We start from the raw sequence: 17,369 nt of genomic DNA on the forward strand, positions 1-17,369 counted from the left end.
TGTTACTACACATCTTCCACGTCTAATTATTCATTTCCTTCTCCCCACACTTCACACCTCATTCAGCACTTCACTTACTTTTATAACCATTTGTCTTATAATTTCTTCCGTGTATTTCATTACACTATCACACTATCACATTACGTATCCGCAAAAAATATTTCTCTCACTATTTCCCAATGTATTTTCATTAAGTTTCTTCGATACTTTTGTCTTTCTGTTCATATGTCACATATCTTCTTCTCACATTACTCACTTCCATCAAAAGTCTCTGATTTTACCTCTTTTTTTCTATTATACATTTCCTTCTATTCTTGTGTCTCTTGTTCCTATGTGTTTCTTTCTTTCACTATTTTCCTATTGTATTTTCATTAAGTTTCTTCGATACTCTGCTTCATCTGTCTAATTAGAATTTAGACGCCTTTATCTACTTTATCTCGTATCATGATATCGCACAATTGTTGATCGTGAGCCCGGTACGAATCTGTATAGGAAAAATTAATGTATCGTCTTTCGTCTTATGAGCGAAATGTTTAATAAACGGAGGAATGCACGACTTCAATGATTTGTTTGTTTCTGCGCAACAATAAATGGAGAGGGAACGTGACGCATAAACGAGTTTATTTGCGGACAATCTTCTTCCCGACACGTTTTCGAAGTAAAAACAATTGAAACAATTTCCCCTCCGACGAAAGCCTCAAATTTGATATCCTTTACTACGGAATCGCTACTAGTTCAGATTGCCTTTAGTTGCATGGGGATGTTCGATTTTTAGAAACATGGTACAACTCCGTCAGTTTGTGACTACCATTGAAATCTATTTGCCTGTCTCTTCTTCACACTGTTACATTTACTTTCTTACTTTCACTTAGCCCGAACGGCCCTCTATCCACATACATTCTGCGATAGATATCGTTATTCGACAATATTGAAGTAAATACATCTTACACGTATAAGTATAATACGCATCTGTGTCCAACACTCGTTGCACAGACTGGGCATTGTTTCAGTGCCGCATTTAAAATTATAGATTATAAATATCTCTATACTTGAGACAAAGACGACACGTCCGTTGGTTTGAAGTCTTTGCCTAAAACAAGAAATTAGGCAAATGGAGCGTTAAACGAGCAATGATCGAAAAAACAACACGCAGAAACGAAAGAAACAGGAGCATAGACAGAACAGGTTTACCCTGTTACAGGTCTGTGTCCTGACAGATCAATTCGATTAGCACTTATTATTATTCAGCGTTGTCCAGCTAGGGCCACGTCCCTCGCACCTGCTTCCTGATTGTTTTTCCATACAGCTTACCTACTAATCAAAGTTGAAAAGTGAAAGAGGCCATGGAATATGGGTCCGATTGGTTTCAGTGGCTTAGTTTCACCTTTATTGACACACAATTTCATCTATAGTGTATTATTAGCCAGAGTTGTCTCATCTGTTAACGGTATTTAATTTTGTCAGCTAAGTAGACAGAGTGAGCGATAGATTCCTCGTCCTAATGCCATCCCACTCGTCATCTTTCCAGCTTTGAATAGTACGATATTAGTGAAATTGCGCGACACTAAAAATCTAACCGTGCCAAGCTAACGTCTCCATCGTAAGAAAGTTTACAGACTGAAGTGACAGGTTTTGACAGGAGTGAGAGAACCCCAAAAAGGTCTCTCGAGGCTTAGCTCGGAGAGTACTGTTCTTGTTGTTGCGAATGTAGAACGCTAAATGGTTAGGTATTTAAATTTTATAATAAGTTATCGATGCAACGAATGAATTATTATGCACTAAATAGATAGTGCATAAGATAAGATAAAAAAAAGTAAGCCGAATATTGATTACACGCGTATCAGACTTCATTCTCCATAATGTTGTAACAATTCATGTTTTGTAGCACTTAGTCGTAACCAGATTACACATTTCGAAATTTATTCTCGACACGCAAAATTATATATTTAATAAATGGGTGAAGCTTCACGGAGCGATTCATGCTACTTGTATACAGGCTGGATGTATCGAAGTTTATTCTGTGAATGAAATAATACATTTTTGGTAAACAATAATTAAATATTTGAATTAATATTCTATTATAAACTCTAAATGTCATAAAATTAGAAGTTCGTTCGGAAAGGGAGGAAGGCGTGTTTGCGCGGGACGTATTCCCTAAAAACAGCAACAATCAATGGAGTCGTTGCGTCAAATTGAATACAAAAAACCTGACTGCACAACTATAGATACACGATCAACTTAGAAGTAGCAGAGAAGACAATCCTTATATATACGTGACACGCGAGGAAAGATACGCATAATCTAGGGTCTAGAGTAGTGTTTTCAGGTTTTTTCGATCGAGTGTATCTATGAAAATCTGCGAGCAAAAACGAAGCTTAAAACGTGTAGATATTTAGATAGAGGAACAAAAATCGTTCGATTGGCAAACAAATTCTTTTTCCCCCCTCTTTGCTCATCCTTTTTCCACAATGAATTACTCATTTGGCTACCTGTTACTCACTTAACGAATCTAACCTAACCTTTCAATACAGTGTAGACTTGTGATAATTATCTGCGCTACGCCGACAATGTACAGAATTTCATATATAATGACCAATATACAAAGAACGAGTCAATTATAGAAGTGATTCACACTTCCTACTAATGCCAACTATTTCTAATTCTTTTGTTACAAAGTACTCGTCTTTTTATACCAATCCAAAATAAATGTAGTTTAGAACAATGTTAATCATAGAAGTATTATACGACAGTTAATAGTAAATTTTTTACCAATCAAGTTGTAAAATCGAGTCGACGTTATCGAAAGTAAACGGACTCGTAAGCCGAAGTGATAGATAGCTTTGTTGCTACAATTGAAATTAATGGGTTAAGTGTGAGCTACAGTTTTCTAAATTAATTTTGTTACGAAGAACTTACTTTTCGTTTGCATACGTGTTGTAAAATTCTAATAAATAAGTTATATTTTAAAGTAAAATTAGTGATTCGACACAATAGTTACATATTTTCGAAGTTAGTGACATGCACGAAATCTTTTCTCATACCAAAGCGTTTTATAATACCTGATGAGAAAACCAATAACCAGCGTTTTTTGCGCCTTTGAAATTTATGAATCCTTGAAATTTAAATTTAAATTGTCGCACCACAATACACACTTACCAATATATACATAATACATTATATAACGTAACACTGATTATAATATTGCTGCGTATAAAATTGCCTCAAGTTAGAGGGGCACGAGTTGTTTTTACTAGATACGTATTTTTCATCTCACAGGTATGGCCTGCGGCAATGCGTCATAATTTATAATTTATACATTACTATTACAACTGCTATTACTGCCTTAAATGCGATATTAATTAATATTTTAATTCACACATATGTATATAACAATCGACCGTTGATTTTTAAACCAATGATGGTTATTCTGTTGCACGTCAAAGAGGACGTCCCTACACAGAGCGCATCACAAAGCCGCAAATTTTACTTATTGCAACATACTGATGTGCATGTATGTACTAGGTTGTTCAATAAATTTTGTCGTTCGATAAAACTTATTGAACAGTATAGTGATAGGTTGCTCAATAAGTTTCATCGAACGACAAAACTTATTGAACAACCTATTGTTTTGTCGTTCGATAAAACTTATTGAGCAACCTATTGTTTACTTAAATTATTTTTAACTGTTGAACAATTAATGTACTTTAAATGAACTTAAATTTTTACACAATGCACTTTGTATTTGAAATTGTAAATAAATTATTATATTTCGCAAAAATGATGTTATACATCCTAATAATATAATAATATTATAGTAGTAATTTATAGTATAAATATAATAGTACTATATGCAACAGGTGTAGTTTAATAAAGTGGATGTCATAGCCTTAGGTACAACAGAAATAATAACATAATAAGATAAGTATAACAATATAATAGTAGTATAATTATTCAGGTATTTATGAAAATATAGGATGGAGTGGAATAGGATGATACATGGTATTAACGAAAATTTTGTAAAGAAATCCTATATTTTCCTTCTCTACAGGTATACATATTGTTACAAATACTAGTTCAACATTGTAAAAACAGTTTTGTACTTTAATGCATATTTTTTGTCTGAACCGGAATAACACGCTCGGTTTTTACGGATTTACAAAAATCGATCCAATTTGGTTGATTTGTATTTGAATTCTACTAGCAAATAAAACAGTCCGCGGAGAAGCTCATTCATATTGAAACGAATTGTTTTATACTGTTTTGATAGAAAAGTTACAGATACAGCAACAGAAACTCAAACGTTAACTGGATTAAGACAGGGTCATTTTATAGCAGAATGTGATTGTAAAAATGGCTGCTCAATCCACGAAGGAAACTACTGTAGACATCCGATTAACAGATATGAAAAACTAAAATTCATATGTAATTTAATCCAAAACAACGCAATATACTAGATATACTACCGCTCAAAAGAAATAATTATTGCATACTTATTTTACACTTTTTATTTTATACATCTAATTTTATTTATTTATCTGTTTCTTTTATAATGTATTTATTAATTTTATTTAGTAATTCGACTTTTATCCAATCAATTTGAAATTTTAAATAGAACGAATGTTTCTCGACTTCTTTTATTTTACTCTCCGAAGAATGAATTTTTAGTATTTTAACAAATTAGGATTAATGATTTTTTGATCCGGCATGTTTATTATTTTTAAAACATTTGTTAAAACTCCCTTCACTTTCAATTTAGGATTAATATTTATTTAATTTTGTTTTATATCTTTTTCGTACGTAATGGTAATAGTACGATACAGTAAAGATAAAGATATGGACAAAGTAAAGTATATATGTAGTAGTAAAAAGCAGAATAGAAAGTATATAAAAAGTAAGGTGAATCTCAGAGAATTATATAAAACTAGAAAACACATAGAAGATATATGAAAGTATAACACATAACAAATAATAAATTTTAAATACATAATAATTAATTAGGAAAAGTTAGAACGAAACGAATAATATAGATAGGATGAGAAATGAATAGTGTTTGCCAAGCAACATAGTAAAAGTGAAAAAGTCATCTTTTGGTTTCTGTTAAGTCACAGGGACAGGTATTTGGAATCTTCCAATTACAAATGGGAAAAATGTGAAAATAATAAATAAAATGAAATAAAAGAAGAAAATATGAAAATTTCCCGAGTGGAGTCCAATTATCGAGAATCTAATGATCAATTCTTTTTGTTACGTTTTAATGTAGAACTTGCAGATCACGATATTCTCAATGTGAAATTATGACAACAAAAAATGATCTTGTGGAAAAGATAAATGCAAAAAGTGTTATAGAAACATTTGCAAATATAAAATCGATAAATATATCACTTAAGATAATGTGTCTTCTTTAGTATCTGTTCTTTTGTTTATATTCTTTAATATATTAAGTAAACATTCGTTAAATATACAGTTTTTATGAACTTCAATGTGACGGAATATAGTATGCTTCTCAATTTATTGACCTTCTGTACCTTAAATGTACCACAAGTACAGGATACTAATTTATCATCAATATTTATTACATGGAGTTTTATTATCGATTTATTTATATAACTTGTCACATGCTGCTCAATGTATTATTAATGAAAGCAATGTACTATGGTGCTATATTTGTTAAAAAAATCAACGACATTTTCGAACTTTCTTTCACCAATTCATCCTTCTCTCAGGATTTGTTTATAACAAATACGTGTCGAGATCATTGGAAGTAATGTAGGTAACACTCTTTTCTTTTTTAGTTTCGTATTAATGAAAGAATTTTAAACTTCGATGCTGTATTTAAACTGTTTTCCTTAGCTTGAATATCGTACACTTTATTTCTACATTTGCAGTCTTTCTTTGTTATGAACATTTTGAAGAATTATACTTGCAAGGGTGTCGAAGTACAAGTTGCACGGGGCACAAGCAACCCTAAAGCCGGTCATGTCAAGCCGGGATAATTTTATGGACAAAGGAGAAATGTAATCAAATTTTTGTGAATAATGGCCAATAATTCTTAAATCGCAAACTTTATTTTACAAGGTTGTGTATAAAATAATCTATTCCTCCTCCGTTTAGTATGGAAGTACGTTACTAGAAATAATACTTCCGCTAAAAATGTGATAGTTATGAAAATTTACAACGAAATGAATGCATACAAATGTAGTATTAAAAAACAAGTAATGAAAACATCGGTTTCGATAAAGAATTACTTTAGTTCATTATCGTAGTAACGTATTTAAAAGTACAGTAAAAAGAAGAAACAAAAATATAATATAAAATATATGATACATTATAACAATGTTGGGCATTAATCGATTGCATTTTCAATCAGTCGATCAATTTAATTGAAAATTTACATTTCAATTGGAATTGAAAAATAAATTGTTAGTATCCAATTGCCCAAGACACTTCATTTTCACTTCATAATGGAATCCATTCAGTTACTGAACGTATCAATTCCAGTTGCAGTACCATTAATAGTTCTGGTATCGGTTCTATAACGATATATGTTACGAAATAGTGTAATGTTTGCTTATTATATTTGTTATATATTTACAAATTCTTTATAATATAAATATTTCTCATTAACGATCTATTAACTTACAAGTTTTATATAAATTCAAAAATTATTTACAACATTACAAATTTGTTATAAATGAGCAAAAAGATGTTTAATTTTCGAAAATGTATAAACAATTTGTAAATTTATATCAAATTTATAATTTAATTAAAACATTGATAAATAATTTGTAAATTTATAACAAATATAACGAACAAATATCACTTCCAGTTCCGTCTTGCCCAACACTGCACTATAAAAATATTGTTATCTATCAACAGATTGGTACACATCGTTACATAATTTTATATTGTAAACTATTAACTATTTATAATAATTTACACTGCTGCGCATAAAGCATATGAATATAATTGCTATAAAGTACTTAATAAATTAGATGAGAATTATAATTTATAAGGCAGTTAAGTTCCTAGATGTAAGTTCACTATTCGAATAATTATTTACTGACAAATAACGATGTCAAAATAAATGTTTATGCATTATTCCGGTGAACAATTATTAATAATCACTATTAATACTGAATTAAAGACAGTCCGTTATAAATTTTTAAAACCGGATAAACATTTGTTTATCTATTATTAATTATTAAGAGATTAGTCGCATAACGAATGAAATTTATTCATCCATTTACATTATTCGGATAACATTTTATTTGGATAAAAATTTATTCATTGCTGATGAATAATAAGTTTTCCGTACTTTTTATATGTTACTCGTTATTTTATTTGATTAAAATTGCGCCCAACGCTAATTCATCCATCTAAGATATTCGGGTAAAGTTTTATTCGTTAGGAACAAACAATTGCAAATAACGAATAACGATTATTCGGATAAATTATTCGAATGAATCAATTTTATCCGGATAACTGCTTAGTCGATGACTTATTCGAAGTTATTGAATAATGCCCAATTGTGGCTCTTCATAGATAAATGATTAAATGCTCGCGTATCCGTAAATTTCCTATACCCGTGAATCCGTGTTCATGTGTGTACATATCTATATATATATATAAATACAAATAGCATCACGTTGTTGAACTGCGTGAATGAATAAATATTAAAATGAGCAGTAGTAATGAGAAATTCTTAGTATTATTTACTGAGGTTATGTGCAAAAAACGTATTTTCAGATGATGATACTGGGTAATAAATAGTTGTAGAAGAGTTTTTAGTGTGAGTATTGCCAATTTTAGAGCAGCAGTCGTTAAAGGAAGAAGACAGCAATGATTGGTCCGAGTCGTTAGTCCTTGATAAAAGTGGAGTGTCCGAAATTACGATGGTCAATGGTTGTCACTGAATGTTGGGCATTGGGCCTGTTTGTTGAGCAGTGAGCGGCATGTGCGTTAATTGATGTGGTTGTGGGTTGTTAAGTCGAGATATACATTCAGTGACTGCCGCATATCTTTCGATGTGGGAGTTCTCATCTTTCCTCAGATAAGTAACCCCTCGCTTCATCCAGACGAATTTATATTTGTTCATTTGAGCGAATTTCTTTGCTTCGGAAAGAATCTGACGCTCTTTGGTCGTAGAACGTTCGTTAATGTTGACAAGGGTATGTGGCCAGTTTGAAAATATTTCCGAAGCGAAGAGTTCTTGTTTTAATTTCTTTTGCGCTAACCAGGAGTCCCGAATAAAGGTAGACGTGAATCTGATGATTAATGGCTTATGTTTCCCTTTAGAATGACTGATTTTTGTCGCTAGGGAAACGTCGTTCGATGAATAGGTGATACCTATTACTTTTGCAATAATTTGAATGGTTTCCGTAATCTTATTATTGGGAAAATCAGGAAGTCCAGTGATAGCTAATTCTTGATCCCGATTTTCGCATTCCATACGATGAATTCTCTTGGTAACAGCGGTGATAGATGAAGAGATGGAAGAATCGAGTGTGGAATTTGGGGAAGGTTTTTTTTCAATAAGAGACAAACGTTGATCAAAAGCATCGACACGAGCAGAAATATCTGTGACAGTGGCTGTTAATTGTACAATCGATTGTACACAATAGTTTAATTTGCCAGAAATTTCATCCATTTTAGTTTTTATGCTGTCGAGGCCTGATAATTTGCTGCAGATATCGTCCATAGTACCGTTGATGTCGGTAAGTTCAGAGGAGACATTCATTAAATTAGTGGTTGTAAAAGTGTTCTGTGATGGCCCTAATTGTCTTGAAGTAGAAGGACCCAGTGTGAGATTATTATTGTTGCTGCTGTTGTTGTGACCACAGTACGTGCACATTCCAGACTTGGGTAAAAATCTGGCACACAGACTGCAGACTGTCATGTCGATAAGATAGAGCAGAGATTAATTTCAGTTGAATTGAATAGGTGTCGCTAATAGCACCACTTGAGAAGAGTCAATGCTATTGTTTGGTAAAGGTGCTAGGTCGCCGGAAGAGTAGAAAAAGTGTAGTAAAAAATACTTGGCTAACACAATAACGGTAGATCGTTGAAATAAGTCAGCAAGATATAGAGTTAAATTATAATTCACAACACAGAGGAATGAGATGTGATTCAGTGTGAAGTAGTTACACGCACGTGCACACACAAGCAGTCGAATAGTCTGTGACACACGAAACGGTATAAGAGGGAAAAACCGGCAACTGTCACTATCACAACTCAAACGTCCGAATTTTGTAGAACTGAGAGAAAAAACGGCACGTGAAAGAAACTCAACGAAGACAAGCACTTTAGGAAATCAATAAATAATAGATTGTGAAATGTATAATTAAAAAATTTATAAAAGAGTGAAAAATGGTTGGAGTAGTGATAAACTTAATTTATCAAAACGCGCCACCTGCTCACATGAATTTTGTTGTACAATTGATTTTGATATTAAAAGTTATACTTTTATTTGATTATATTACAGTTTAATATATCTTTCACCATTTTAACTGATAATTGCAATCTTTTCTAGAATCCACAATTTATTGATCATTGAAAACCTACATTCGGTGGCCGTGTTAGCGCATAATAATGATAATGTATATTCCATCGTTTCGATACGTTATTAAATGGTATTTCCTCATTTTTTAAATATTTAAATAAGCTTGTCCATATTTCTTTCGATGGAATTTTATTTTCATTCCACTTATCATATTTGTTGTGAATCTGAGCTACTCTTTTATTTGGTATAGGCACAAGATTGCTCCAGAAACGGGTAAGTATCGATTAGTGCGTACTGTAACAAGGCGGTACACCAACCAATAGATGACACTTTCTATAGATCTCATTTAGCGTAGGGGTTATGAAGAGCGGCGTTAGACTCTGACAAATAGAACCAACATTTCTTTTAGATGTAAATATTTCACTTTGCTGCAATATACTCATACACATGTATATGTGGCTCGTCAATTACAATGAAGGAGCGCTTTGAAAAATATGTCGAATAAACGTTTACGTAATCATGTGATCGAATGATTGGGATAAAGCAAGAAAGACTATACAATTCGACGTGATAAACGAAGCATACATTATTATTACAGTGGCATATACTTAATTCAGAATATACGTATATTCATACTTATTACAGAAGTAAATAATACGCTTTAGGATATACTGTGACTTATTGTAGAGCGCGTCTATTCTCTTTGAAATAAATCGTGGTTATCTGGTCGACCACAATAACTGTCCATTAATAAGTGTAACAAAATTATCCATAGTATAACTTACCCCCACCCCCATCCCACCCCTCCGTCTTGCAACCTCTAAAAACTGATCATCTCGATGCATCGACAGTCATTGATTAAAAATTACTTACCGTCTATCGATTACAACGCACTCTATTAAAAGTGTAAAGTTGGTCCGCCATTTTATCACAAAATGTAATAAATGTATTGGCTTTATAATGACTAGAAATAAATTCTTACGAAAACAAAGGATGCTGACGAGCTATAGGATTGTCGTAGCATGTCGGCATTAGATAAGATGAAAATGCAGTATAAAGTCAATTGTCCTTGAATCATTTATCATGAGCCAATTGTAAATATGCCAAATGAAACCTTTATGCTTCCCCTTCTCCTCAGATTCTGCCGGCTTGATTCCTCTTCCATCTCTCATTTTTTTATTTTTGTTGTGAATGCTGCTTTCCTTTGCATTACTGTCTTTAGATAAATTACTGTTAATAGATTCATGATTTTTCCTATAAGTCAAAAATTAAAATTTGATATGAAAATTATTCTATAAAAGTAATATGAATAAAGAAATATAGAAACATCAATAAATAATAACAATAAATTACGTATATATGTATATGTATTATACATCCATTATACGATTTATATATGTTAGTTGATAAGATAACAATTCCTAGTGTATCATCTGTTAATTTATATGAAGGTTAATCTAAAGTCAAAAGTACTTACTATACAGTACTCTTTTATAGCAGTCGTGTCGTAGAAGTATAACAGATCTCAAGATTTATATATTCACAGTATTTTCATAAACATTGTAAGTTGTCATAATTTATTTTTTAAAAATAAATAAATTATACTTCATTTAATAATAAAGTATAAATATAAAAATACATTAAATTATTCGTAAATTGTTTGATAAATATTTGTTGTGAGTAATGCTTTATTTAAACTTTTCGTATCAAGTTTTCAGTAACTTTAGGGACACATTCTATTAAACACTAAACGGTCGCGTCTTAGTTAATCCGAAGATCATAGTCGGTAAATAAAAAGGAGTAAAATGGAAGAAACGATATGAAATTTAGAGCAAAACTTTTTACATGCAGTTAGAGAAAATTACATAATACATACTACATTTTTAAAGAATACCACATTTGTAAAGTCATATTTTTTTAGTAAGTATAATGGTGTATGTGTATATATCAATTGCATTATTTTTTTTAATGGAAATGTATTTTTTGTTTTGCATAGATCTAATTTTCTTGCCATTCTATGTGAAAGTGTATTGAGATAAAGTTACAAAAAAAACGATTAATGCACAACATATTTTAAATAATTGTTTTTACTGAAGCAGATGCTCAAACACTTTGTTACATTGTACATATTTTTTATAATACTGTTTAATTGTTTTTATACCTGAATTAAGATGAACCAAATTACATATTTTTGGTCCATTTTTTTTTGACAATTAGAAACAAACAGAAATATCTTAATGGAAATGTGTTTGAGTTTTCAATACTTCTTTACGTAGAATGGCAAAAAGATTTGATCTATGCAAAAAAAAAAAGAAAATAGCATTTTCATTATAAAAAATAATACAATTGTTGAATACATATGTACAATAGTACTCTTTGAACCATTTCTTGATACAGAATTATGACTTAAAACAGTTGTACATACTACTCTGTATACAGTGGGCAACAAAAATCTTCATACGCAAAAGCAAAATTCTATGAATTTAATTTTATTACTATTGCAATAACAGTTTTTAATAATATAGTTATAGATAAATAAAATAAAGTTATAAATTGGGATAGATTCAAATCGAATAAAATTATATTCCTTTGAGTAAATAAGAAATATTTATTACACCAAATAAAAGGTTTCTTACAGTTAGTAGTATGATCTATTGCTACTATAATTAGAATTTTCTAATATTTAATAGAGTAACCTTTTGATCAGATTACAACTTATAATTGTCTAGATATACATTTAATCAAGTTGGGAGTAATCTGATTACTAATGTTATTCCATTTAGATGGTAAAAAATCCAAACATTGGTTTGAAATTTACCTACTTGTGAGTTTCCTGTTTAATTTCTCCCACAGATGCTCAACTGGATTAAGAGTTGGGGTCTAAGAAAGTGTGGCTATTATGTGAGGAATATTAAAAATGAGCCATTGCTGAATTAAATGGGACTTGTATTTTGGGTCATTGTCTTGATAAAAAGTAAAGTCCTCCAAAATCCTAAACTTTTCAACACTAATTTTTAAATGATTTTTTAAGATTTTTAAATAAATAAACTTATGCATAATTCCACTGATAATGTGTAAGTTGCCCATTCCTCAAGTATTTGTATAGCCCCAAACCATTATGGAACTGCCATCACCTTTAACACTAAGTTATAAAATTAAGTCTATCGAATTCTATTTCTGCTTTTTCCCACACTTTCTTCTTTCCAACAGATCCAAAACTATTATATTGTTTTCTCTGGAGATGAAACTGGCTTATTCACATAATCTTTGGCAAATTGCAATCTTTTTTTTCTGTTGGCTTCATTGATGAGTGGTTTGCATCTAACAGTATGTGTATGAAAACTTCTTTACTGCAATGTTCAAAGCACAATTTCCGCATATACATCATTTCCAGTATATTCTTTCTATTATCTAGCTTATTGCACTGGTATAAAGATTAACTTTTATTTTTTGCAAAATAAATGTATAATTAACATTTCAAAAAAACGCTATTAAATATAAAAAAAATTTAATTGAACGAATTTTGCTTTCATGTATGAAAACTTTTGTAGATCACTGCATTCGTAACTGTTCTTAGATATTTAAAAAGGAAAATAAAAAAACATAGTGTTTTTTTAGACCAAATACTGAATAAAACTCTACAGAGGAATGGTCAATAATTACCACAATTCTTTATAACAAAATAAAATTAGTAACAAAGACTTTATCGACTAAAATAAAAATAAAAATAAAATAACATAATTTTGAGGTGTATTTCGGGTCATTATCTTGGAAAATAAATCTTTGGCCCACCAATCTTTTTCTTGACGGAATGACACGATTTTCTAATATCGCGGTATGTTTCTTTAACTATTCTTCCGTTGATTTTTATTAAATCTCCCGTTCTTCCTACAAAGCTCCCTCAAACCATGATACTACCTCCACTATGCTTAATTGTGGACATCATACACATCTACAGCATTCGTTTCATTACTTCGGTGACCAACAAACACGTGTCTGTTGGAACCAAAGATTTCGTTTCATCGGTCCAAAGAACTTCCTTCCAATCTTTTTCTGTCCAATTTTTGTTTTTACCTTTTTTTTTTTTTGTCCAGAGTAATTGCTTCTGATTATTTCCTTTACGAAAATGTGATTTTTTAACTGCGATTCTTCGAACAAGGCCTACTTCGTTTAAACATCGTTTTACCGTTGCAACAAACAAAGTTTTATTCCTCTGCGAATTTAATTTTCGAGTAATTTCGGGTGCAGTAAGTTTTCTACTTCTCTTACTTTGTATTATAATAAGTCTATCCTCTCGTTTACTGGCGCACCTTAGTCGTTCTGATCGAATACGATTGTCCAGACTGCCGATGATGATTTTTTTCTTAACAATGTTCCATACATTCATGTTCCATACAAAACAAATATAAGCAATAAATATCGTTTTGCTACCGATAAATCTGGGAGTTTCCAAACTTGTGGAACTGTTCGAATATTTATAAGCGGTGCTGTATATAACTGGAAATGTCTATATCAACAATCATCTTTTCTCAGATATTCATGATACAACAAATTAATTGAAAGAATTGAAACACACATATCTTACATATTGTTTTTGATTATACGTTGTGCATTGTACCACCCAGAAAGTCGCTAAAAGTGGATAATCTTGATCGATGTACTACGTACAACACGAAGCGTTAATAATTTTCATTCTTTTTAAATTTTAACTTTTTATTCGATCGATTGATTTAAAAGGGAAATTTTTTTATTTCAGATGGCTATTAAATGGGGTATCGCAAGTGCTGGGAAAATATCTCATGATTTTGTAACGGCTGTACGCACATTACCAGCATCCGAACATGAGATCGTTGGTGTGGCAGCACGAGAACTTTCACGAGCGCAAAGTTTTTCTGAATTACACAAAATTAAAAAAGCATATGGTAGTTATGAAGAATTGGCGAAAGATAAAGATATTGGTAGGTCTTGTACGTAATTTCCATAGAGCTTAGAATAGCAATGTAATAAAGTTGTATTACAACTTCATTGTAGGTATATTTTATTAAAAGGATAGTACATAGACTTAATAAAAGATGTGTAATATTATAAATTTCTAAATACTAGGTTGTTCAATAAGTTTTGTCGTTTCTTCCATTGTAAAAAGAATACTATGACACTTCAACTTTGAACAACTGTAAATATACGAATGAGTCGACAAATCTACATGAAACTTCACACATGTTCATCAAACGATAGCACCATCTATAGAAAAATAAAACGACAAACCTAATAGCTCCATTTCTTATCGAACGATAAAACTTATTATAGAGCAACCTATTATTAATGAGATTTTTCTGATGAAAATCGGATCAAACACAATCTGATTTGGATAATTTTTAATCGGGGTAAGAGAACCGCTACTATGAATACGTTTGTGTAATTTCATATTTTTATTAACCGATAAGCTAATCATTTATCGTTAAATCTTGCCTCAAACAGTCGAGTACCGTTCTTTCTCGAAACTTTTTGATGACTCATCCTACATGTATATTTCATGTTGAAATCGTGTTGTCATATTGAAACAACTAGTCAACAGTATACGGTTAATATTCTTTTTCTTCTCATGATTTTTGGCATGAACATAATAAACCATCTCTCTGATTTAACAATAAAAATTTCTTTATTAAACGTCACTGTTTCCATTAGAACAGTGGAACCACCAAACACTAATCTTCGAAGTTAACTTATCTTCGCGCGTAACCATTATACTCTGCCGCTTTTCCTTATCTATTTTTATTAGCCTTCTTACTAAATTAAAATCGATACTTAAACATCAATCTTGGATATATAAACGACGATGAATAATGATTTTTTACAATATTTTGCCCCAGAGAAATAGTATATTTTTTAGATAATGTTTCAGCTGTGTTGAAAATTCTTCGTTACTTCAAGTTTTCCATTTATACTAATTTTTAGTATTACATTTTGATTCTTACCTCACACAAATTCCTTCAATTAGTGTTCAAAGACAATATTGGAAGTAATACTTCAAAGAACCGTTTTTACTCCTTATATACAGAATTATGTTTGTACTCAGGACTTCACTCTTATGCCAAAGTGTAATAAGTTTATGGGAATATTGTATTTGTAACTTGTTCTATCATATATTTTGTTTTGTGTTTATCCATTGTTACAGAGGTTGTATATCTTGGAATGCTAAATCCTCAACACTTTGACGTTGCAAAATTAATGTTAAACAATGGAAAACATGTTTTGTGTGAAAAACCTTTAACTATGAATTTAAAACAAACGAAACAGTTAATCGATTTGGCGAAAGAGAAAAAACTATTTTTAATGGAAGGTATTTGGAGTAGATGTTTTCCCGTATATGAGGCTGTGAAAAAAGAAATTGACTCTGGAAGTATTGGAGAAGTTCAACAAGTTCTGGTATCCTTCGGATTCCGAATGCCCGAAATTGATAGACTTAAGTACGTACATTAGTAACACTTATTTTACATTTATTCTATGATTTATTTAAGTGTGTACATTTTTTAAATGGAGATTTATTCGATGTCTTTACCTATAAAGAAGTCATCGACATACGTGATTTTCTTATTTTCTTTCTCTTTCATACACTTTTCGCCTCGTCCGCATCATGCCCTATTTATTCATTCCCTTTTTCATTTTTTAATAGATGATCTTTTTACCTGTTAAGTAAAGACATGTTTCATTTTGACATATTTTAACACGTTAAAATCAAATCCACTATACTAAAATAATATTTTTTCCATACAGCAAAAAACAATTAGGAGGTGGTACAGTATTAGACTTGGGTGTATATACAATACAGTTTGCTTCTTTCATATTTGACAATGAAGTACCTCATACTGTACGCGCTGGCGGTTGTTTAAATGAGGAGGGCGTCGATTTATCAGTATCTGCAAGCTTTCATTACAAGGGAAATCGTACTGCAACCATTCTAACACATTCCCTAGTTCATTTACCAAACGAAGCTTATGTTATTGGAACGAAAGGAATGATAAAAATTCCGAAATTTTGGTGCCCTACGGCTATAACACTACCAAGTGGTACAGAAATTAATGAACCAACTCCACAAGCTGAACACAAATTCAATTTTGTTCATAGTTGTGGATTGAGATACGAAGCTGATGAAGTCCGCAGGTGCATTTTAAAAGGTATAGTATCGATATTGTTTCATCCGAAATTTAAAATATAATAAGAATGAAAACAAATTTTCAATCGCTGATTTGGAGATTATTTCACAGTTTTATTGAAATACTTTGGAATAAGGAAAAAATAACTATACATGAAATATTCAGTTACGTATTTCTCGACGGCGCTACACTGTACATTATTGAGCTTTATTTATAGACAGTATTGATCTATATTTGTATTTTTACTATAAAGAAAATGTGCTGATGTACGACACATCTATAACATAAAATTTTATGTCAAAAAATAACTCTTTGTTCAGTAATTTTATTCTTTTAATGGTGACTTTATCTTTCACATTTTTACTTGACCACAATTAGAAACAATTTTGTAGACAGTTTTTAAAACTATGCTTGCATTAATTTCTGTCCTTATGCATTTTAGGTATGCTAGAAAGTCCCAAAGTGACACACGATGCTTCATTGTTAATTGCACAATTGGAAGACGAGATTCGGAGGCAAGTTGGTGTTGTATATCCTGAAGATTAAAGTGTGACGTACACGTACTGAATTGTATTACAAAAATGCGTTTAACGCGATTCAATAATAAATGTGATATTCATTTCCAACGGCATTGAAAATAAACTTTCTATGAAAAATAAATGAACACTTCACATATTTGACGCATCACATCGTACACTATCTCACCCCCAATTCCA

The 17,369-nt window shown here is 31.0% G+C and overlaps 1 protein-coding gene across 1 annotated transcript; it reads left to right on the top strand.

The window, feature by feature from the left end:
• The first annotated feature begins 13,153 nt into the window (after positions 1 to 13,153).
• LOC143155275 (trans-1,2-dihydrobenzene-1,2-diol dehydrogenase) lies at positions 13,154 to 17,328 on the top strand. Its single transcript, XM_076327816.1, has 5 exons — positions 13,154 to 13,334; positions 14,256 to 14,457; positions 15,675 to 15,966; positions 16,274 to 16,674; positions 17,096 to 17,328. The coding sequence occupies exons 1-5, from the start codon at positions 13,311 to 13,313 to the stop codon at positions 17,197 to 17,199; spliced, it is 1,023 nt and encodes a 340-aa protein (XP_076183931.1). The 5' UTR covers positions 13,154 to 13,310; the 3' UTR covers positions 17,200 to 17,328.
• Positions 17,329 to 17,369: the final 41 nt, after the last annotated feature.

This window comes from Ptiloglossa arizonensis, chromosome 2 (genome assembly GCF_051014685.1).
Source record: "Ptiloglossa arizonensis isolate GNS036 chromosome 2, iyPtiAriz1_principal, whole genome shotgun sequence".
Lineage (NCBI taxonomy): Eukaryota > Metazoa > Arthropoda > Insecta > Hymenoptera > Colletidae > Ptiloglossa > Ptiloglossa arizonensis.